We start from the raw sequence: 21,872 nt of genomic DNA, 5'->3' as shown, positions 1-21,872 counted from the left end.
GTCCTGGCGCAGCTCAGGAGGCGCCAACCTCTGCTGTAGGGAGGAGATGCTGGTGTCAGCAGCCGGGTGACACTGCCTCCTCCATCCCAACTTGAGGAGGTCCCTGGCAGTAGGATTTTCAGTTTTCTCAAACGTGGAGCCAGTGGCCAAGTACCGCCAGGAACTGTGCTCCCAAAGCCTGAACTCCCCAGCTCAGGGCCCACTGAGACCCCCAGGACTCTCTGTCACCCCACGGCTGCCCTCTCCTCTCCTTGGATGCGCAGGGCCTGCGACAGAGAGGGGAGGAGGGAGCACTTCACGCTCCCGAGTGGCCGATGCTCTCCTCTCACCCCTGCTGCGTGGCCGTCAGTGATGTGGCAGGCGGGGACACTCTGAGCCTTCACTCCGCCCTCACCCAGCCCAGTCACCCCTTCCCCGGTGACTTCTGAACATCTTGGCTCCCAAATTAGCACTACCCTGGGGAAGGAGGGTGCAGGTAGCAATGGCAACCCCGTTTTCCAACAGGGGAGGTTGAGGCACGGCGGGAACTGGCCACGCCAGCCCAGACACCCCAGGGAAAGGCCCGGTCCCTGCTGGTCATTTGAGGCCCCCAGGGTGGGGCTATGCACAGACACACGTGTTTATGCATGCACATATGTGCACACATGTACACACACATGCACAGAATACACATACACGTAAGCACACGTGTACTTATGTACATGGACACTCATGCACGCACACACATGCACATGCGTGCACATACACGTGCACAGCACAAATGCATACACTGCGCACAGGCACACACACCCCTAGACGGCTTTTGGCGCCAGCGCAGGGCTTCCCTGTAATTTCATACGCCTTTGTCTTTGCTTTCTGCTGACGTTTTAGGCGAGGTCTGCCACAAGTCCTACACGCAATTCTCCAACCTGTGCCGGCACAAGCGGATGCACGCCGACTGCCGCACGCAGATCAAGTGCAAGGACTGCGGGCAGATGTTCAGCACCACCTCCTCGCTCAACAAGCACCGGCGCTTCTGCGAGGGCAAGAGCCAGTACGCGCCGGGCAGCATCTTCGCGCCGGGCCTGCCCTTGACCCCTGGCCCCGTGCTGGACAAGGCGAAGCCCTCCGCCAGCCTCAACCACTCTGGCCTGGGCTTCGGCGACTACTTCCCCTCCCGGCCGCACCCGGGCAGCCTGCCCTTCTCCACGGCGCCACCGGCGTTCCCTGCACTCACGCCCGGCTTCCCGGGCATCTTCCCTCCGTCCTTGTACCCCCGGCCGCCTCTGCTACCTCCCACGCCGCTGCTCAAGAGCCCCCTGAACCACACCCAGGACGCCAAGCTCCCCAGCCCCCTGGGCACCCCCGCCCTGCCCCTCGTCTCTGCCGTCAGCAGCAGCAGCCAGGGCACCACGGCCGCCGCGGGGCCGGGGGTGGACTTCGAGGGCCGTCTGGAGGACTCGTGCGTAGGGAAGCTCAAGACGCGGGGCAGCGACGTGTCGGACGGCAGCGACTTTGAGGACGTCAACACCACGACGGGGACCGACCTGGACACGACCACGGGGACAGGCTCAGACCTGGACAGCGACGTGGACAGCAACCCCGACAAGGCCAAGGGCGAGAGCAAGCCGGCCGAGGGCAAGCCCGAGTTCGGGGGCGGCTCGGCGCCCCCAGGTCCCCCGAGCAGCGTGGCCGAGGTGCCCGTGTTCTACTCCCAGCACTCCTTCTTCCTGCCCCCCGACGAGCAGCTGCTGACGTCGTCGGGCGCCGCCGGCGACTCCATCAAGGCCATCGCGTCCATCGCGGAGAAGTACTTCGGGCCGGGCTTCATGGGCATGCCGGAGAAGAAGCTGGGCTCGCTGCCCTACCACTCCGTGTTCCCCTTCCAGCTGCTGCCCAACTTCCCCCACGCCCTCTACCCCTTCACGGACCGCGCCCTCGCCCACAACCTGCTGGTCAAGGCCGAGCCACAGTCGCCCCGGGACGCCCTCAAGGTGGGCGGCCCCAGCGCCGAGTGCCCCTTCGATCTCACCACCAAGCCAAAGGAGGCGAGGCCCGTCCTGCCCGCGCCCAAGGGCACCCCGGCCCCTGCACCCGGCGAGGAGCAGCCGCTGGACCTGAGCATCGGCAGCCGGGTGCGCGCCAGCCAGAACGGGGGCGGGCGGGAGCCCCGGAAGAACCACGTCTACGGCGAGCGGAAGCTGGGGCCCGGCGAGGGGCTGCCCAAGGTGTGCCCGGCGCACGTGCCCCAGCAGCCCTCGCTGCACTACGCCAAGCCCTCCCCCTTCTTCATGGACCCCATCTACAGGTATTAACATGCCCCGCCCTCACCCGCCGTCCCCAGGGGCCTTGGCCACCTCTGAGCCGGGCGGGCTCCGCACGGTGGTGTCTGTCTCAAACGCCCTCGAAGCTTGTCCCTCCACCTTTGCTGGCCTCGGGGAAGGGCCTCCACTCTCGGCCCCCTGCATCCCTTGGGAGGGTCGCCTGGCTTGGCTGTGCCTGTGGTGGGCACCGGGCCGGGGCCACGTTTGTGGGGCCAGGACAGGTTCTCCCGGACACGTGTGGTTGCCTTGCTTGCACAGACAACAGCGTGGACATCCACCTGCCTGCCTGGGCCTCTCTGAGCCCAGACAACCCCCCCGACTTCACCCCCCTGCGTAAGGGAGACACCAGGCAGGTGGCCCTAAGCAGAGGTCTGATTGGTGGGTAGGCTTGGCCATTGCATCTGATGTGGGCCCACGAGAGAGGGCACGTGCGCACACACGTGAGCAGGCGTGCACTCATGCGCAGCGAGCATGTGGCAGCGCTTGAAGGCTGGCGTGCCTGCTCCCCCTCAGGGCCAGCCACAGCAGGGGGACATGGGGACGGGCCATACCTCCAAGAGAGGCCTGCAGGTGAGGCGGTCACACCTGGTCTGTGGGTTCTCAGGAGATAAAGACGAGAGGTGCCAGGGAAGCCAGAGCTGCTCCCCGGGGGGCCAGGTCCAGTGGGATGATCGGAGACCCACAGACAGAACCTTCTTGCGAGGCCCCGGAATGAGCCCGAAGGCATGCACGAAGGTCTGTGTGGACCTCCCCCGACTCTGCCCTTCACTGCAGAGCACCCCGTGGCCTCCCCTCCACTGCGTCCTCCGCACCCTCCTGTGGCTCAGTCCAGGGCCTTGGAAGCGGCAGGAGCCCACAGTCAGGCTGGGAAGGCCCCCGCCCCTGGCTTTCCGAGGAGCCCTCCGAGGCTGGTGTGTCCCCAGCTTTCATCCTGCTGTCGGGGCTGCCTGGACCCCAACTCACCTTGCCGCACAGACGGCTCAGGGGAGGTTTCCCGTTGAGGGAAACACCGGCAAAGCGCCCGAGCACGGCTTCCCTCCAAGGTGGCCCCACGGCCGCCACAGTGACGAAACCAAAGCATCCTGGCAAAACGCTCGTCCCTTGTGGGTCAGCTGGGGTCTGCTGCTTGGTCACCGAGGGCACAGGCTAGTAGGGACGCCAGGGGACACGGCTCAGGAAAAGGCAGGAGGGTACAAACCCACGTGGCTCCATCTGACTTCCCTGGGCCAGAGAGTCACACGTGAGAGCCCTCGTCACGTTGAGCAAAGCCCTTCTGCCCCCACCGGGTCCCGTCCTCTGGGCTGGTGCCACCGACCCTAGACCGTTCCCTCAAAAGCTCGAATCCCACAGTCCAGCTTTGAACGGGGCCTCCATCGAGCCCTGCAGAGAGAGAGACCCTCCAAGTGACCTTCCCACACACCTCCCAGAGCCCAGTGTTGGTGGTTTACTCTAACCCCTGGGAAGGAACCTTCCCCACGGGTCACACAGCCCCTTCCTTCTGCCTTCCCCTCCTGGACCAGGGTCAAGGTCTCCGCGGGTTACCTGCAGCCTCGGGCCCTGGTAGGGGGCTCCTGCCCCAGGTTAGCCCCCAACATGCGCACCTGGGGGGCTGTGTTTTCTTCCTGTGGCCCATCCCCTCCTGCGGTCACCTCATCCGCCACATTCCCGTCCGGGTGCCCTGGAGGGCGGAGAAGCAGAGACCACAGAGTTGTAGGCGGGAGTGAGGCGAGACCAGAGCCTGGCGAGGATAGTGAATAAGGCAAACCCGCTGGGCCGGGAGATGCCATTGCAGGAGGGACGTGTCTGGGGAGCGACAGGTTTGCCAAAGCCTCCTCGACGCCAGGGAAGACACAGATCTGCCCCCACCGGGGCGGGGGCAGCCCTGGAGTCCTGCGGTCAGGGCAGGGACGTGTGGACGCCCCACCACAGCCTGTTTTCCATGGGAGATTTGGTTCATAATTAAGTCAACAGAGTTGTCACTGGCATTGGGGATGATTCTGGAATGATCATTTTTGGCAGCCTTCAGGGTTTCAGGCGGAGCCCTGCCAGGTTGCCGTGGGGGTTCCTGGCGATGTCCTCAGGAAAACTGCCTGCTGGTCACTCACAGTTATCCACACGCGTGGGCAGAGCCCACTCCCCGGAGGTCGGGCTGTGAACATCCAGCCCCAGGGAGAGCCACGCCCTGTTGCAGGGGAGTCTAGGTGCCCGACACCGGGCCACCCACGCAGGCTGGCGGCCAGCTGGCGGGGGCTGGTGTGCACAGTGTGGGGCCGTCAGAGAAGGTTCTAGGCTCCAGCATTAAGCACTCACGACGGGCACAGGTGTCAGCAGCTGGGGTGGTTTGGGGTACTCGGGGTTGCAGGCGTGGGGAGCGTGTGAGAGTGTTGAGGGGCAGGTGGTGGCTGGGAGGGTCTGTGCAAGCGAGTCAGTGGACCAGGCCCTGATGTCCCCAAGGCCGACAGGACTCAGGTGAGAGCTGGCAGGGTAGCCCTGGCCAGGCCCCGCTTCCCAATCTCGTGACCGACTGGGGCACAGATGGGCACCCGGCGGGCGGTGGCTCGGTGGGGTACGTAACCCTCTGTGTTGCTGTCCAGCAGGGTAGAAAAGCGGAAGGTGACGGACCCCGTGGGAGTCCTGAAGGAGAAGTACCTGCGGCCGTCCCCACTGCTGTTCCACCCCCAGGTAAAACCCGCGGCGGGCGGCCGGGGGACCCCTGGGACCCCACACACTGCCCGCGGCAGCACGGGGGCTCTGCGATGGGGCAGCCCGAGTTCCCGTCCAGGCCACGCCACACGCCAAGGCAGAGGAGGGTTCTCTCCCTGTGGCCCAGGGCCACTGTGGGCTGGAGAACGGTGGCCCTGACCCGTGGCCTGTGGCTCCCGGAGGGGGAAGAGGTCCAGTGGAGTGGACAGAGCTGGCACGGAGAGAGTCCGGGAATTCCGAACGTGAGGGCAGCAGCCCCGGTGGCACCACAGGGAGGCGGCGTTTCTGGGGGCGCAAGACCTGAGTGTGTTCGTTGATAAATGAAAAGACCAGAAGAGAGGTGGGGCCTGAGTGTGTGGGGACATGGAGCAGGCCCCGGGGCAGGCAGGGGTCGGACGTGACCCAGAGGGAGGCCAGGCCATCCGCAGGGAGGGGAGTGGGGCTCAGGGAAGGAGATGCTCCCGGAGAGCCCCAAAGTCTGGGTGGGCGGCGCAGACCCCAGTGAGCCTGGGGTGCTCCTGCCGGCTCCTCGGGGAGGGTCGCGGTGGGCCATGTGGGGCTGGGCATCGAGGCCAGGGCAGTCTGGCATTCCCAGCCCCCACGCCCACCCGCCCTCACTGCTGGGGCCGAGCCCTCCAGAGCCTCAGGCTGCTCCTCGCTCTCCCCGGCCCCACCTGGAGGGTTGGGCTGCACTGGGACCGGCCCCCCCAGACCCAGACGGGCATTGTTCCCTCTGGCTTTTCCCGCGTGGGACGACCCCCTCCGGTTTGTGAAACCTGCGCCTGGGCTGAGTTCACAGCTAAACTTAGCGCCTCCCATTGTTTCGCTGGGGCCATGGCGCTGGGCTAACAACTTCCCGTGATTTTCCTCGGGACGGGCTGGAAAGAGCCACAGGCCGGCCAGGCGCATCCTGTGTTTGTGTTTGTGCGGGAGCTCGGCGGGAACATCTGATCGGGTGGAGCAGGCGGGCAGCAGAGGCCCACCCAGGCCCAAGGAAGGGAGGCCCGGCGGGGGGTGGCTGCCCACTCTGCCTCCTGCCCACGCCCCGCTGCCTGCCCCGTGGGCCCAGACACAAGAGGAGGCCGGGGAGAGGCTATCAGTAAGTCACCAAATTAAATGGCCTGAGGTCGGGAGAAAGTGCCGGATAGCTAACGGCATCTACAGAGCACGGGAGGTCACTAAATTAGCCCGAACCACGCAGGTGCCCGGCAGCGCCACCGCCAGACCCTTCCGCTTCTGAGGCCCGACGTGCGGGTGTGCAGCCCCCGGGTGCAGGGCGAGGTGGTCCTGCCTGGGTGCGGTCCCTTAACAGCTCTGGGGGTCCTGCGGAGCCTTGGGGTGGAGGGGAGTGTTCCAGGGCTACAACCGAGACCCCCGGGCAGGTGGGCAGCAGCCTGTGTGTCCAGGGCCTCAGCGCCACCCTGGGGACCCATCGTCCAGGCTGTGGAGAGGCTCATGAGGGGCTGGTCGGTGGCCCAGGGAGCAAGGCAGTTTCCATCTGTCCATCAGAGGGGACAGGCCAGAAGCACTGTGCCTCTCGATGAGGGACGCATGCCTCCCCCGTGGCAGTGTGGCCTGGACAGAGCCGGCAAGGGGCCAGGGGAGGCCTCAGCCACAGCGGACGGACGCTATTTCCTGTGATTAGCTCCACTCAGGGTGTTTTTGTTGTAACCAGTCGGTCGTTCCCCACATAGCAAAATGTCTCCACCGCTGGAGCGTGTGGCCTGCAGGCAGCCTGCTGCGGGCCGGCCACAGCCCTGGAGACACTGGTCTACCACTGACAGGCTTGGTGACGAGAGCTGAGGTTCAGAGTTTTCATCCCTTTTGTTAACCTTCTGGGTGTAATGAGAGCTCTTCCTTGCCCCCTGCCTAGCCTCCCAGGGGCCCCGAGCACAGCAGGCACTCACAAGGCGGCCCACCGCCATCTGGGAGCTGTTCCCGCTTGCCAAGGGGCGCGGGGGCTGGGAGAGGCGCTGCTGACACCTGAGCGGCTCGCCAGCACCCTCCCCTCCTGTCGCCGGGACGGAGACACAGTCTGGGACTCTGATCAGAACTCAGCCCGGGCCGGGTGTGGTGGCTCATGCCTGTAATCCTAGCTCTCAGGAAGGCCGAGGCGGGCGGATTGTTTGAGCTCAGGAGTTCGAAACCAGCCTGAGCAAGAGCGAGACCCCGTCTCTACTAAAAATAGACAGAAATTAATTGGACAACTAAAAATATATAGAAAAAATAGCCGGGCATGGTGGCGCATTCCTGTAGTCCCAGCTACTTGGGAGGCTGAGGCAGGAGGATCGCCTGAGCCCAGGAGTTTCAGGTTGCTGTGAGCTAGGATGACGCCACGGCACTCACTCTAGCCGGGCAAAAGAGGGAGACTCTGTCTCAAAAAAAAAAAAAAAAAGTAAAAGAACTCAGCCCGTGGGGGGAAATGCCCAATCTGCGCTCCCCTGTCCTCGAGCAAGCCGTGGCATCGCTAGGAAGCAGAGAAGCAGCGCTTTCTGCCCATGTCAACCTGCCCTGGGTCGTGTGACCGTGGGCATTACTACTTTGGATATTTCGTTCATGAGATCTGGTCACTTAGAGGCGACCAAATTCCTCCTTAGCACTTTGCCTGCAATTACGGCGCATGCCACCTGGCGGCAGTGCCTCCTCAAGCCTGCCATGTGTATTTTAAGCTGAGATTCAGGTTACTCTTTATTTTTCAAGACTAAAAAACAAAACGGAACAAAAAAATGCGGAGTGATTTTGAGTTTAACCCAAACTGGCCAATCAGGAGTGCTGGCCAGGGATCAAGCCAGCTGGGCATTGCTGGCCTGGGTCAAAATAAGGGCTGGGCAGTCACCAACATCCGTGGTCTGCTGTGCCCCAGTCCCACCCAAGCCAGGCAGAGGCCAGTTGTCGAGGTCAGTTCCAGTTCCCGGGCCAGATGCTAGACGGAAACAGGGCACACAGGGACACACTGGAGCAGGGCTGGCCACAGAATGCGAAAGAATCCAACCCAGTGGCCAAGAAGATGCCAGGAGCCCCTGGCTCCAGTGACCTGAGTGCACACTGCCATACTCAGTCTGAGGCTCCCGGGTGCCCGTGAGGGTGGAAGACGGGACAGCTCGCCCAGTTCATAACCTGTCCCCTCTTGCACCAACAGATGTCAGCCATCGAAACCATGACAGAGAAGCTGGAGAGCTTCACGGCCATGAAAGCCGACGCGGGCAGCTCCCTGCAGCCCCTCCCCCACCACCCCTTCAACTTCCGGTCCCCGCCCCCGACGCTCTCGGACCCCATCCTCAGGAAGGGCAAGGAGCGGTACACCTGCAGGTGCGGCACCCAGGTGCTGGCAGGGCGGCCTGGCGGGGGCTATGGTGCCGTGAGGTGGCCGTGAACTCGTGCTTCCAGGGAAGTTCAGGGCCGTGGCCGCAGGGAAGCGCAGCTGCTGGAGGCCACTGTCCCCAGATAAGTGGGGGGTCTCCCCTGCGCTCCAAGCTGTGCTCAAGTGAGGTTGAGACAGTGCCACCTCGCGAGGCCCGCCTGAATTCGGAAGGACGGAGGCTGCGGTGTGCTGGTCGGTGTTTCACCTCAGCCCGGGAGGGGACAGGACGCCAGCGCGGCAGCTTTTGCCAGTTTCCACGGCATTGGGAAGGACACTCCGGCCACCCCACCAGCTGGTGCAGGCCCGTCCAGCCAGTCTGGGCCGGCTCTGTCCACTGCTGGGCCAGGGGCCGAGCTACTTCCGGGGTAGGGCCAGCCCATGCCGGTGTCTGGAAACTGAGGCTGGGCTCCGGGGCTGAGGAAGAGATTGGGAACCTGGGTGCTGGGCAGGGCCACCCGCGCACCAGGTGTGAGATGCTAAACTGGGAGCTTTTCCGGGAACAGCAGAGTGAGGCTCCCTAATGGCCCCTCGCCTCCCCCTTCCTCCACTCCAGGTACTGTGGGAAGATCTTCCCCAGATCAGCAAATCTCACGAGACACCTGAGAACACACACCGGGGAGCAGCCGTACAGGTAGGAGCCGCGGTGCAAGTGGGGGCCAGGGCCATCTGCCCTGGTGCTCTGTGGTCTCCCCAGGGACCCTGTGGGAGTCCAGGGCCACCGCAAGGGCAGCGGGCGGGACCGGGGGGCTGGTGCTGGGACCTCGGGCCTGGTCAGTCTCTGGACCTGCCCTCCTGGGATGTGGTAAGGACGAGGCAGCAGGTGCCCAGGAACCTTCTGGAGGGCTCCGGCCCTACTTACAAAGGGGGGTGCCGGGGAGCAGTTCTCCACCTGCCCCGGGCTGTCCGCGCAGGCAGGGCCCAGAGTTAGAGGCTGACCCAAAGCCAGGGTGCCGGGAGGTCTGTTGGGGGTAACCTCAGCTTCACCACACCCGGCCCAACTCTGAGCATCTCACGGCGGCTGAGCCTGCCCCACCCGCAGGTGGCGGACCAGGGATCGGGCAGAGGGCAGGGAGGGAGCTCCGGGCCTGGGTCCCCCGCGGCAGCCCTGGAAGGGAAGCCACGCATCTGCTCCCGAGATCCCACCTCCGCGCCCTGAGCTGCCCCAGAGAAGCGGCCACAGAGCACGTGGGAATGTGGAGTCATTGAGCCTGGGCTCCCAGCAGCAGCCCAGCAAGGCCTGTCATCCCCGTCAGAGATGGGGGCCCCGAGGCTCAGAGATGCCCCGAGACTCACATGTGGTCGAGCCACAGCCAGCCCGGCTCACCGCTGTGGCCCCAGGGCAGCCCTGTTCTCTTGGTCTCTGAGCCACAGAAGGACCGAGCTGGTGTCCCGACTGCCCCGGGGGCCTCGGAGTTGGCATTTTGAACAAGAGCCGCAGGTGGTTGTAACCGCGAGGACAGCGGGACCATGCTAGTTCCGCGCCAAGACAAGTCCAGCAACACATGCCGGGTGTGTCTGGCTTGCAGAAGCTGCTGGGAATAGAGTGTAGCGTGGCTTTAAGTGGACGGCGTGAGATTTCTGTACTCTGGCCACACGGGGCTTGGGGTCGCCGGGAAGTGACTGCACGATAATACGGGCCCTGGGGGCTCAGTGGGTGTCTCTGTCCCAGGGAGGGAGGCCACAGGGGCACCTGCAGGCGTTGTGGTCCCCAGCCCCACTCCGAGACAGAGCAAGCGTGTCTGACCCGGGGCGGGGCCGTCCCGCAGGTGAATGACAGCTCCTGCCATCTCCCCGCTGTCTGCTAGCGTCCCTAGCACTCCCCAGCGCACGGCCGCCCCATCCACTCTCTGAAACATGGTAACTTAGGATGTAACAAAGGCTAGCGGCAGAAAGATTTATTTGGTCTGGTCCCCTCCCAGGAATGAGCCGTGTGTTTTGTCTGTAATGAGAGCCGACTTCTGGACAGTGTTGCGTGCTAAGAGCCCCCAGAGGGTCAGGCTGTGTTTATAGAGGAATTTAATTATCATTGATTTCTTTTGCTCTCTCCAATCTGTGAGTTTCGACTTTGGTAACAATAATTGCTTTGCAAGTTTGTGTTGCAAATCCTGACTTTATCTGGCCCGAGGCAGGCCTGTGCCGGGCTTTGGAGTGCGTAGTTTGCCTTTTGATACCGCTGGTGGTTTCTGGGCTCGCTTTGATAGTCGGAAGGATTTTAAGTTGGAAGAGGAAAATGAGCATCTGTCCCCAGAAGCCCACTGTGCCGCCACCCCGGACCCCGCGCCTGCAGGGTGTGTGTCCTGCCTTGGTGCCAGCACCCGAATCCGTGCGTGCTGCCCGTGCGTGTGTGTGCGCCCTGGGGAAGTCGGGCCGATGCGGCCCTCGCCAGAGGGAGGAAGTGGGGCCGCCATGGTTGCCTGCAGTGAGGGGGCAGTCACACTGGACGACACCGGAGGTCTCCTCCTTTCAAGCCCTTGCCTCAGATGATCTGAAATCATTCAGAATGTGTGGCAAAGCCCCAGGTGGGGGAAGAAAGACCCTTTGGTGTGGCAGGTACATTTCCTGGGGGAAGGCAAACCGCCCACCTGCCAGGCCCAGCCCGAGAGCTGTTGCGGGCGCTCAGCCTCTCCTGGCCCAGAGGTTTCGAGTGGGGTTGGAAGACGAGGTGCAGTGAATGTCGCTCTTAATTCATAGAAAAGGAAGTGTGGGCTCCGTGGGATTCGGTTGCAGAGACGTAGAAATTGAACAGGGAACGAGAGGCCGCTTCCCAGCGTCTGTCCTGGCAGTGCGGTCGGGGGTCTCTCCACGATGCCGCCGGGGGGATCCTTCGTGGGCCGGCCTGGGGGCTCCCGCGGGGACCTATGATCCCGTGCCTCACACCCCCTTCTGCGGCTGTCCCCGAATTCCTGCCAGGCTCCCGTCCTGCCTTCCGTGTGAAGGGAGGCAGTCGTGTCTCCATGGGGGCCACTAGGCTGTACACGTCCTCTTCTTTCTCAGTTTATTTTTAGGGCTGGTTTCAAAGTATGTTCTTTTTCGTCCCCCACTTTTGCAGTTACCCCCCACGGTGGCTGGGGGTGGCCCCCTGGATCCCAGGGAGGACGCTGCTGCCCCAGCATGGTTCTCAGGGTCCCAGGGCTCTGGGGCCCAAGGCCAGCCGCGTCACCCTGCCCCACCCCAAGACGCAGTCTGCACAGTGGCTGGCGTCCCTGGGAGCGCGGCCGACGTGGTCATAGCGAGGTCCTCTCAGAGCCTCCGCAGCTCGCGGTGGCTGCTCTGTGTCCTCTCGCCCCGTCTGGAGCTCGGTGGCGTCTTGTTTTATGCGGCGTGGCAATAAATTTCACCGGCCACTTGTCAGCTTATTTACAACGCGAATCCCAGCTGCTCGCAGAGCTCTGCTCCCTGGAAGCCCAGGGCTCACTGCTCCCCTAAATTTCCGACGGACTTCTCTGTCCCGGCCGTTTATTTAGATTAGAAACGGGAGAGGCCCACGCGGGACTCTGTGCCCAAATTGAAGGCACAGCCCTCCCGCCCTGCCTGGCCCAGAGTGTCATGCGAGGGACCTGCCCTCCTGCCTGTGGACCGGCCTCTCCCACAACCCGGCTTCCAACTGCGAACGCCCCCGCTCCGAGGTCACGCAGCAGCCATTAGGTGGAGTTTGTCTGAGGGTCCCTGCATTCCCAGGGAAACCAGGAACTGAACTCTGTGTGTGAGCGCAGAGACAGACAGACCGACAGCCTGCGGCGCCTGCCGGCGGGCACCCACTCCTCCCCACAGGAGCCTCTTGTTGGGCAGGGGCTGAACCCCCAGCCCTACAGCTTGGCCTCGCCTCTGGTCTGGAGATGCAAAATCAGGGCTGTCCTTCCCGAGTGACCACCCTACCGAGCAGGATGGCCCGGGATCCTGGTGCCATCGGGTGCTGTGAGTTGAAGGGTGCGTTAGAGTGAGGGAGGTGAGACGATGCACTTTGCAATGTGAAATTCCTCCTCTCTGAACTATCGTGTCGGGGCGTCGGGTGGGGCAACGAAGCGTCCCCCACCCAGCCGCTGGGAGGGCTCGAGCCTGAACCCCTCTGTCACTGTGCAGGCCCAGAGAGACAGGGCAGCTGGTGCCTCCCAGTGTAGCTGTGTGGGTGGCGGGTCCCAGTCAGGCTGCTGGACGTCCCAGCTTCGGGAGGAACCCAATGCTCCCCGGGTCTCCCAGGGCAGCCCAGCTGAGCTCAGGAGAGGCTGGGGCCCCGCGGTGAGGCCTAGGCCAGGCCCCTGGGGTCAGGGTGCAGAGGAGGCTGAGGGTCATTTCAGAGGAGCCTGGGGACTGTGTTATTCTTTGCAGGCTACTGTGGAGGGGCCGGGTAGGCCTGGCCTCAGGCAGAGGTTCGGGAACCGAATGAATGAAGCCCCAGAATAGCACTGCGGTGGTTCTCGGGAGGCGGAAGTGAGTTTGGGGCAGCTACGGCCCAGCCTGGGAGAAGGTCCTTGGCAAGAGGGGACCCTTCCAGCAGGGCTGCCCTCCATTCTCTAGGGAACCCCTTCTTAAACTCCCCACGCTTTATCAGGCGGCTTGGGAAGCAGGTGGGGGACTCCCAGGCTCCGAGACTCCAAGCACGGTGTTTCACGTAGCTGCCCCCCTTCAAGTGGGGAGTGCTCGGCTCCTGGGCCAGGGTAACACCCCCGGGGGCGTGGGGGCTAACGCATCCTGCCCAGGGAGGCCCCCGAGGCTGCGATGGCCGGACGGGTGGCCTCTGGGATGACAAACGCAGGGCCACCCCTCCCGGTGTGGGAGGCCAGGGCTCCCAGCTGTCCTCAGGATTGGCCCCGTCCGTGTGAGCTGCCCTGGAGCAGGTCACCAGCACAACTCGGGGTGGGGGCTTGGGAAGTCCTGGCCCTGCTGCAGGAATGCAAGCCTACCGCGTTTAGAACCGGCACGCCCCCTCCGGGTGAACGAGCCCCACCCATGTGCCCCCTAGACCTCCCTACGTGGGCGGTGGCTGCCGGAAGGCTCAGCCCCCGAGCTCTGTGGCACTGGACTTCCTGCGTGTTGTGCTGTGGACGTGGTACAGCTTGTTTTGTTGTCAAAATGTGAAAATGCACGATCATACGGACAAAATTTCCAGGTGCTTATGCGCCTCTGAGACCCAGATAAGCACCCGGAGGAGTTCTAGTGACCAGGTGCTCACTCAGGCATGAGCATGTACAAGTGTGCACATGTGCACACACATGCTCGTACACACGTGCTCTGCACGCGTGTGTGTCAGGGTTCCCGGTGCCGTCACCCAGCCCATAGGAGGGGCCCTCAGTAAGCCCCCCGGCTGCGTGCGGACCCCCACGATGGGGACCCCGCTCCTTCTGCAGGCAGCATGCGGCGTCCACAGAGCCCGGAAGGCTCCTTCCTAACTCGCCCTCCCCGGCCCAGCTCTGCCTTTGTCTCGGACCATCTCGCTGCTCAGGTCCAGCTCTCAGCCCCCCAGGGACCCCCCTTCCCTGCTCTGGGGCCACCGCGTGCGGTTGTGAAGGTCGTGTCCAGCTCTCAGGCCCCACCCCTGCAGCTGTTCACCACGCGCCACTCACGTGGCAGACACCCTTGTCGTTACTTTGACAGTTTTCTGGCTATGAAGCGCCTCGCTCTCATGAACTCGGATGTTGTGATAGTGTTCGGCGGCTGGTTGCTGTGGAAGCATCTGGAGGGAAGGGCACCCCCTTCTAATTTTCCCAAGCAGCCCTGGCCACTCCCGCAGAAGGGGGCAAAGACCAACCGAGAGATGGAGCTGGCAGTGCCCAGAGGGGCACGTGTGGTCGTTCCATCCGAGCAGGTGGCCAGGCTGCGGACCCCCACCCACCTTCGGGCAGTTAAGACCCTTGGGCAGCCCTCGCCCCCAGTCAGTGGGTTGGTGAGCCGAGCGCTGAGTGAGACAGGCCTGCGCACGGGCCCAGCCCCCCGGGGACACTAGGAGGGAAGGATTCAGGGAGCGCCTTCCCAGCCCCTGCCTGGGCGTCCTTCTGTGGTACAAGGACGCCCTCTTGAGGCTGCCTGGGGCATGTCACCCCCAGCCACCCACACAGTGGCAGACCTGCTGGCCCAGGGGGCCTGGGGCTGGGGGATGCAAATGACAGAGGGCCAGAGACGGGAGGGGAGGGTCTGGATACCACACACCCGGGGCACAGGGCACGTTCAAGCAGATCCGCCACCCACAGGACGACGGGGAGGCTGAGCACCTGCTTCTTTAAACCAGGCTGTTTCTAGGGACACCTGCCCCGTGACGCCTACTGGCTCTAAAGCCACTGAGCCAGCAGGCTCGGGGACACGCAGGGGGCACAGCCGTGGGTGGGGGCAGAGGCATGGGCCCCCTTCCCACCGCCCTCTGCGGCGCCCGCGTGTGCTTCCAGGTGTAAGTACTGCGACCGCTCCTTCAGCATCTCCTCCAACCTCCAGCGGCACGTCCGCAACATCCACAACAAGGAGAAGCCCTTCAAGTGCCACCTGTGCAACCGCTGCTTTGGGCAGCAGACCAACCTGGACAGGCACCTCAAGAAGCACGAGCACGAGAACGTGCCAGGTGGGCGCGACGGCGGGGCGGGACCCCGTTCCCAGAGCACCCGCAGGGCAGGCCCTGCAGAGGCACAGACGTGTGCCGGAGGGGGGAAGGGAGGGGCCTGCAGGTGGGGCCACCTGCCGGCTCTGGGGAACGCCGACAGGCACCCCTCAAACCTGTTTGTGAAAGAGAACCCGAGAGCACCCCGAATCCACGCTGTCCGCGCTGACAGCCCGGGCGGGCTGGCCCCGCGGAGGGAGGGGTTCCGCTGAAGGGTGCGCCTGACGCTCGTGCCCCGTCTGCAGTGAGCCAGCACACCGGGGTGCTCACCAACCACCTGGGCACCAGCGCCTCCTCCCCCACCTCCGAGTCGGAACACCACGCACTTTTGGACGAGAAGGAAGACTCCTATTTCTCTGAAATCAGGAACTTTATTGCCAATAGTGAGATCAGCCAAGTGTCATCGCGAACGGACAAACGGTAAGACCGTCCCGGCCCAGGGAGGTCTGCACCCGGCGTCCCTGTGGGCCACCCTCAGAGCACGCACCTCCGCCCCACACCAGCCCCCAGCGCACCCGGATGGGGACCGAGGGCCCAACAGCAGAGGGTGAGCCCCCGGGGCTCTGGGAAGCTGGGGAGGGGAGGAGGCAACGACAGCACCCCAAGCTGCGGCACAGCACCCAGCACCAGGCCGAGTGGCAGCCGCTGTCGTCCGGCCTCCCGTTAACAGCCGCACGTGCAACCTGCCGGCCGAGCGAGCGCCTGCTGCAGGCAGAGTGCGCCTCTGAAACTCAAGGACATTTCAGTTTAATTGGGGCCACTAATGGTTTCCAACCAAGAATGCTGCACCTTTAAACACACACGTACACACATACACATATGTACACACATCTATACACATACACTTGTGCATAGATGCATGCACTTGCACACACGTGCACATGCAGACCCATACACAGGTGCACATGTATGTCCGTGGGGCATACATGTGCAAGTGCATGTACATGTGTGCACATGTACACATGCATGTGCGTGTATGTACGTGTGTACACATGCACATACACGGAGCAGCAGAAATAGCATAATTCAGACCGAGGGATGTGGGCAGGTGCTCTGTGCAACCCTGGGTCCCAGGGCTCAGCGTGTGTCTGGGGCCCCTTTCTCTGGGAGAATATTTCAACCCCCCGGGGAGAGGTTCTTGGGAAAAGCTAATACAGACCAGCCGGCAGAGAGCCAGAGCTGCTCTGAACCCTAAGAGGCCTCAGGATGCAATCCCCTAGTTCTGTAGAGGGGAAACTGAGGCCCACTGGACTGGGTGCCTGGCTCCAGTCCCATGGCCAGGCGGGCCCTTAACGCGCTGGCCTCGGTGGGCTGTGACCCTGCGGCCACAGGGCCCGTCTCCCTCCCCACCCTCCTCCAGGGCAGAGCTCGTCTTCCCTGTCACGGTTCTCCTCGGGGTGGGGACCGGGCACCTGTCCACGCAGTAAGTGGGGGAGGCCCTGGGGCTCTGTTTGTGGCTGAGCCACGTCCGAACTCCGCGCCCCTGGGAAGGTGACCTCACCTGGAGGGCCCTCGGCAGGACGGGGAGACACTACTAGCTGTGGGCTGCAGCCCCCAAAGCCTGACCCCACCTGGGTGGGACCCCACCCGCCCTGCAGCCCACAGATGCCCCAGCATCCTGTCGGGGCCCCAGGCACAGCGATGCGAGCGACCGAGAAGTGGCACTCTGAGGCCACCCAGTGAGAGCCGCCTGCTCTGAGCGGCGCGGCCTCCACCTGCAGGGCAGGCTTCCTGTCAGGGCCCGAGACCCACAGCCGCGCCCGAGGCGCATCCTCTCCGTGGAAGACGGGCCCCCAAACGGAGGTGCCCGTGAGCCCCAGAGCAGAGCCAGATAAGGACAAACGAGGATTGTCAATGGCATCCTCGCTGGGGTGGACCAAGGACCAGGCGTGGTGCCACGGTCCTGAGCCGCCCGGGGGACAGCAAGGCCTCCATGCCCCGAGCTGGGGGTTGCTCCTCAAGCCCCGCCGGACAGAGGGGCCGTTGCCAGAAGGACGAGGCCGGCCGGGCCCCCTGGTGTGCGGGGTGAAGAGGGAACAGGCACCATTGTCACCCTTGTTGTTGCCATGGGGCGTTTCAGCCAGGGCTGTCCCCACAGGGCAGGGGGAGGCTGCTGCAGGTCCCTCAGAATGTGGGCGGCAGAGCTGGGCCTCAACCCAGGCCCTCACTCAGGCAGCCCGTCTGCTGCGGGCGGTGCCACGGCCCAGCCGGCCTGGTCCTGAGAGCCAGGGGGACACAGGAGGCTCATCGTCATCCAGAGCGAGGCCACGGGCAAGGTGGACATTAACTGGCCAGTCCTCCTGGACTCGGGCAGCCCCTCTCAGGCCAATGCTGCTGTGACCTAGTCCTCGTCCACAGCCAGTTTCCTCCTCGTGCCCGTTGGTGGGAATTCGGGGCCCACCAGGCTTCCTGGTCCGCAGCGCCACAGCCCCTGTGTTGAACTGTGTCCCCTCAAAATTCACAGTCGACGTCCTAACCCCAGAACCTCAGAAGGTGACGCTTTGGAGATGGGGCCTTTACAGAGGCAGCTAAATGACGAGGCTGTCCTGGAGCACAGCGGGCCTCGCCCAAGAGGACCGGGGTCCTTACGAAAGGGGACACTGGAGACCGACGTGCACGGGAGAGCACCGCATGGAGAAGCAGGCAGAGACGGGGGTGATGTGTCCAGAGCCAGGGTGGCCAAGACGGCCCATGGCACGAGAAGCTGGGGAGAGGCCTCGGAGGAGCCGGCCCTGCCCACGCCCTGACTTCTGCCTCCGGAGCTGTGAGAGGAGGAATCTCTGTTGCTTTAGGCCACCAGTCTGTGGTGCAGCCCCAGCCAGGGCCACTGTCCCCTCCAGACACCACCCGAATAGCGGCATCGTCCACAAACCCGCCCAGGCCGCCAGGTGTGGTTTAGCGACACACGGCATGTGGCGGACCTGACCTGAGAGCCATATCGGGGCTCTCCTACCCACACGGTCCCATCCTCGGGGTGCAGCGCAAGGGACTCTCATGTCACCACGAGGCCAAGCCCCTGCCCAAGGTCACCCCGCCAAGAGCCCGGGCGAGAGGCAGGCCCTGGGTCCCAACACAGGGACCAGCAACGGGGAAACGTCCCCAAGCCCGAAACCTGTTGAGGTCTGCCCGTCCTGGAAGGCGGATCAGGTGTCAGCATCTCCTACTCTCACCTGGAAAGACAGGAAGTGGAGACCCAGGAGCTCGGGGTCCCCCGCAGCCCACTCCTGTGCATGTGGGGGGGTCCGGCCACGGCTGCGTTGGAGGCCGATTGCCCAGAGGGGCCGTCACCGTCTGCTCTGATGCCAAGAACAGGACCCCGTGCCTCCTGAGAACGTGGTACCTCCCAGAGTGGCCGTGGATGGTCCCCTTGGCTGAGCGAAGACGAGGAGGAGTGGGCTCCGGGCCCCGAATATGGGACTCTGAAGCGTCACGCGCCCTGCTCTAACCCCTCTGCTGGGTGTCCGACACCTGCCCAGTGGCCCAGGGCTCCCACCAGGCTCAGCTCGTGGTCGTGGATGTGAGGGTGAACCAAACTCCAGGGGCACTTTCTGGAAGAAGTGAGAGCCCACACTCTCGCTGGTGTGCATTTTTCCTTTTCTGTTCAATAATGGGCCACCGGAGTGGAAGTCCTGTGGCTGCAGTGACCAGGGGAAGGGAGTGGGGTCCGACCTGGGCTGCAGAGGAGTCCACGCAGCTCTGAAGCACACTCATCCTGCTGGCTGCAGACTGTTGGTGACAGGCAGCCTTGAACTCAGCCTCTCGCTCCAGAACCCAGGAGCCCCTAATCCCCCGGGCCGATGCCCATGTCCTGGAGTTCTCTGGGCTGGCTGGAAGGAGCATGCATTGACCGGAAGCTGAGGGCAGCCCTCGTGCAGTGCCCAACCCCAGCGCCAGTGCAGGGCCACCTTCCCCGAGGGCCCAGCCACTGCTTCTTCCCCAACACCCACACTTGCATGAACCCCAGGTGGCCCTGGCATCCCCTGTGGCATGACAGAGCCGCTGCTGTGTGGCCCTGCCCCTGCTGCCCGCAGCACTGGTGCTCCCCTCCTGGGATGTCCCACAGCCTCCACTGCTCTCACTCCGCCGGGACAGTGTTTGGGCCCAGGGAGGGCGAGTGGGCCCAGGACCCGCGCTCTGTGCATTCCCGACCACCAATGCCAGCCTCCTCCTGTGTCATTCTAGGCCGGACATCCAGGACCTGGATGGCAATGCCCCGTGTCCGGGCTTGGCCAGTGGGAAGCCACAGGACGTGGAGGAGGAGGAGGAGGAGGACTTGGAGGAGGATGACGAGGACAGCCTGGCCGGGAAGTCGCAGGACGACACCGTGTCCCCCGCCCCCGAGCCCCAGGCCACCTATGAGGATGAGGAGGACGAGGAGCCGCCCGCCTCCCTGGCCATGGGCTTCGACCACACCCGGAGGTGGGGGCGGCCGTGAGCTCGGGGACGCGTCGGGGGTCTGAGCACTGCCAGAGCGACCTCCCCTCAGACGCCCCAGCCGGAGCGGGCTTCGCTCCTGCCCCGCTCTGCACCCTCGGCCTCTGCAGGGCGAGGTCGGCCAGGGCGGGGCGTTGGGGCCCTCAGTCCCCACAGCCCTGCAGGCTGGGAGCAGGTGCAGGGAAGAGCAGTCCCCGCTGAGCAGACGCGGAGGCCCCGGTGCCGAGCACCCCGCATGGAGCCCGTGCTGGCCGGAGCCTTCCCCCCACCCCCGTCCTGCCTGCCTGTCACCTAGTGCTGGCCCTAGTGATGCTCCCCTAGGTCCCCCTGGGAGAGGCCCTTCGGAGATGGCGCTTCCTGCTCCTCTGTGTCCTGGGAGGAGGGGCCGTGGCCCTGCAGAGCTGCCAGGAGGCCCCTTCCCAGCCCTCCCACCCAGGGCTGCTGACGCGTGTGCACGCACGCCCCACCTCCGGGGCCCCTGTCCTCCCGCTCCCCCGCATCCATGTGGCTTCCCGTTCAGGTGTCTGTGTGTCCGTGTGTCTGTCTCCTTGTGCATGTGGCTCGTAGAGGCACGGGGGCAAGCATGCAGGCCCGGAGCCGGGCGTGCGGGTCAGAGAGGCGGCCAGAGGCCAGACCGGCTGACACCGGGTCCCTCCCTCTCCCTGGTCATTGGTGCAGGTTTATTGAGGAGCAAGAAGGCGGTCTGTTAGCTTTGGAGCCGATGCCGACCTTTGGGAAGGGGCTGGACCTCCGCAGAGCAGCTGAGGAAGCGTTTGAAGTTAAAGATGTGCTTAATTCCACCTTAGACTCTGAGACTTTAAAACAGTCCCTGTGCAGGCAGGCTAAGAACCAGGTAGGTGCCCGTCAGAGCCCCGCCCCACCTCCACCTGGCTCCGCAGCCGGGGGACATCCCAGCATGTGCCTCCTGCTGGGTCCGTCCTGTGCCTGGGGGAAGCTAGGCCCACTGCCCCGACGCCCACCACCATCGCCTCGGCTAGAGGGAGGCCCCGGCCACTGCGCCCTCCCGAAAGCTGCGTGCAGCAGGGAGGGGCTGAAAGCAGACGGCAGGGGGCAGGACCCCCGTGAACAGCCCCCACCAGAGGTGCTGGTGCACACGTAGATGTGGGCCCCCTCCCTCTGGGCCCCAGAAGGCGGTATCCACGAGCAGGTCCCCCACGCGTCCCGCTGCCTCAGCCTCCCTCCCTCTCTGATCCGCGCCCGAGTGCCCGGCAGCCCGAACTTTTCCCAGGGGAAGCTGCCCAGTCAGGCGGTCCCTGCTTCCAAGCTGGAGCTGGGACCGAGGTCAGCGAGGGCCCCAGGCTTGGCCCCGGGCACTGCTTGTCTCCGCTCCCTAGGGTAGGTGGCCGTAGGACCCTGTCGGGGTCTCACCCAGCTCTCTGCTGCCCTCCCGGAGGGGCCAGGCTCCCCCCCGGTCTCAGCAACAGCCGTCTGCATGTCTGTCTGCGTCTTTTACTAATTCTGTCCAGAGTGTTAATGCGGGTGGGGCGAGCCCTGGCCTTCCTCCCCCACCCCTCCACCCCTCTAACCCGCACACGATGCTCCGAGCAGCCCCTGGGTCTCGGCACCTCCTGTCCTGGGCTTGGGCAGACCCCATGGACGGTCTGATGCCAGGAAACAACCTGCGTTCCCCAGTAATCCCGACCGCTCTGAATGGCCGCACATCCCTTTCTCGGAAGTAACTCTGTGGTGTCACCACAGTCGGCAAAACAGGCGTCCCCTGTCCTCCCAGGCAGAGACTGACTCGTGCAGGCGTGGGGGTCTCAGTGGAAACTGCCCACGAGTCCCAGGGCCCTCCTGGACCAGACACGTGCGCACACGGTTTTGCCGATCACTCGGCAGAGAAAATGGCGGGAGGGAGGGGTGACTGCAGGGGTACACCCCAAAGACGCCGAGGGAGCCCGTGGGCAGGGCCACAGGGTCTTGGTGTTGCTCTGGGTGGGAGGCAGCCTCCCCCCTCCTTGTTCTCAGACCCCCTTGCATCTCCCTCCTTCAGGCGGGGGCAGAATCGGCCTCCGCAGCGCCCTTGCCCTCCCCCGGTGGACCAGGCACACGGCAGGCGGGGGAGGGGTGCGGCACCCCAGGCTCACGTCCCCGGTGTTGTCCTCTCCCCAGGCGTATGCAATGATGCTGTCTCTTGCTGAGGACGCTCCTGTCCACACCCCCGCCCAGGGCTCTCTGGACGCCTGGCTGAGCATCGCGGGGGCCGCGTCGGAGCCCAGAGCCTTTAACCCCATCAACCACCTCTGACAGCCGGGAGGCCCTGGGGTCAGAGTCCAGAGTGAGGGCGCCAGCTTGGACGGCAGCGGCCAGGCCAGCCAGAGCCCCGCGCACCTGCCCGGGCCCACTCCTCAGCCTCCGCGCGCCGCCCACGCAGCTCAGTTCTGACTCTTCCAACGAAAACTCAGACCCGAAAGTTCCGGAAGCAGCTGGAGAGCTTCACCGTCGCCAGGGACGGTCCTGAGAACAC

General features: G+C 64.4%; 1 protein-coding gene across 1 annotated transcript in view; it reads left to right on the top strand.

Annotated features, from left to right (window-relative positions):
• The window catches only part of PRDM16 (PR domain containing 16), a 313,737-nt gene extending 292,085 nt beyond the window's left edge, over positions 1 to 21,652 (top strand). Inside the window, exons 10-18 of the mRNA XM_012662204.1 lie at positions 871 to 2,287; positions 4,898 to 4,985; positions 8,146 to 8,315; positions 8,921 to 8,998; positions 14,745 to 14,914; positions 15,196 to 15,370; positions 19,133 to 19,369; positions 20,063 to 20,237; positions 21,518 to 21,652. Of these exons, the coding sequence (XP_012517658.1) occupies positions 871 to 2,287; positions 4,898 to 4,985; positions 8,146 to 8,315; positions 8,921 to 8,998; positions 14,745 to 14,914; positions 15,196 to 15,370; positions 19,133 to 19,369; positions 20,063 to 20,237; positions 21,518 to 21,652 (2,645 nt within the window). The remainder of the gene's footprint in view (positions 1 to 870; positions 2,288 to 4,897; positions 4,986 to 8,145; positions 8,316 to 8,920; positions 8,999 to 14,744; positions 14,915 to 15,195; positions 15,371 to 19,132; positions 19,370 to 20,062; positions 20,238 to 21,517) is intronic.
• The last annotated feature ends 220 nt before the right edge of the window (positions 21,653 to 21,872 follow it).

Source organism: Propithecus coquereli, unplaced genomic scaffold, assembly GCF_000956105.1.
Source record: "Propithecus coquereli isolate 6110/MARCELLA unplaced genomic scaffold, Pcoq_1.0 Scaffold757, whole genome shotgun sequence".
In the NCBI taxonomy this organism is placed as follows: domain Eukaryota; kingdom Metazoa; phylum Chordata; class Mammalia; order Primates; family Indriidae; genus Propithecus; species Propithecus coquereli.
Note: the sequence above shows the minus strand (reverse complement) of the source record. Positions and strands in the feature narration are given on the sequence as shown.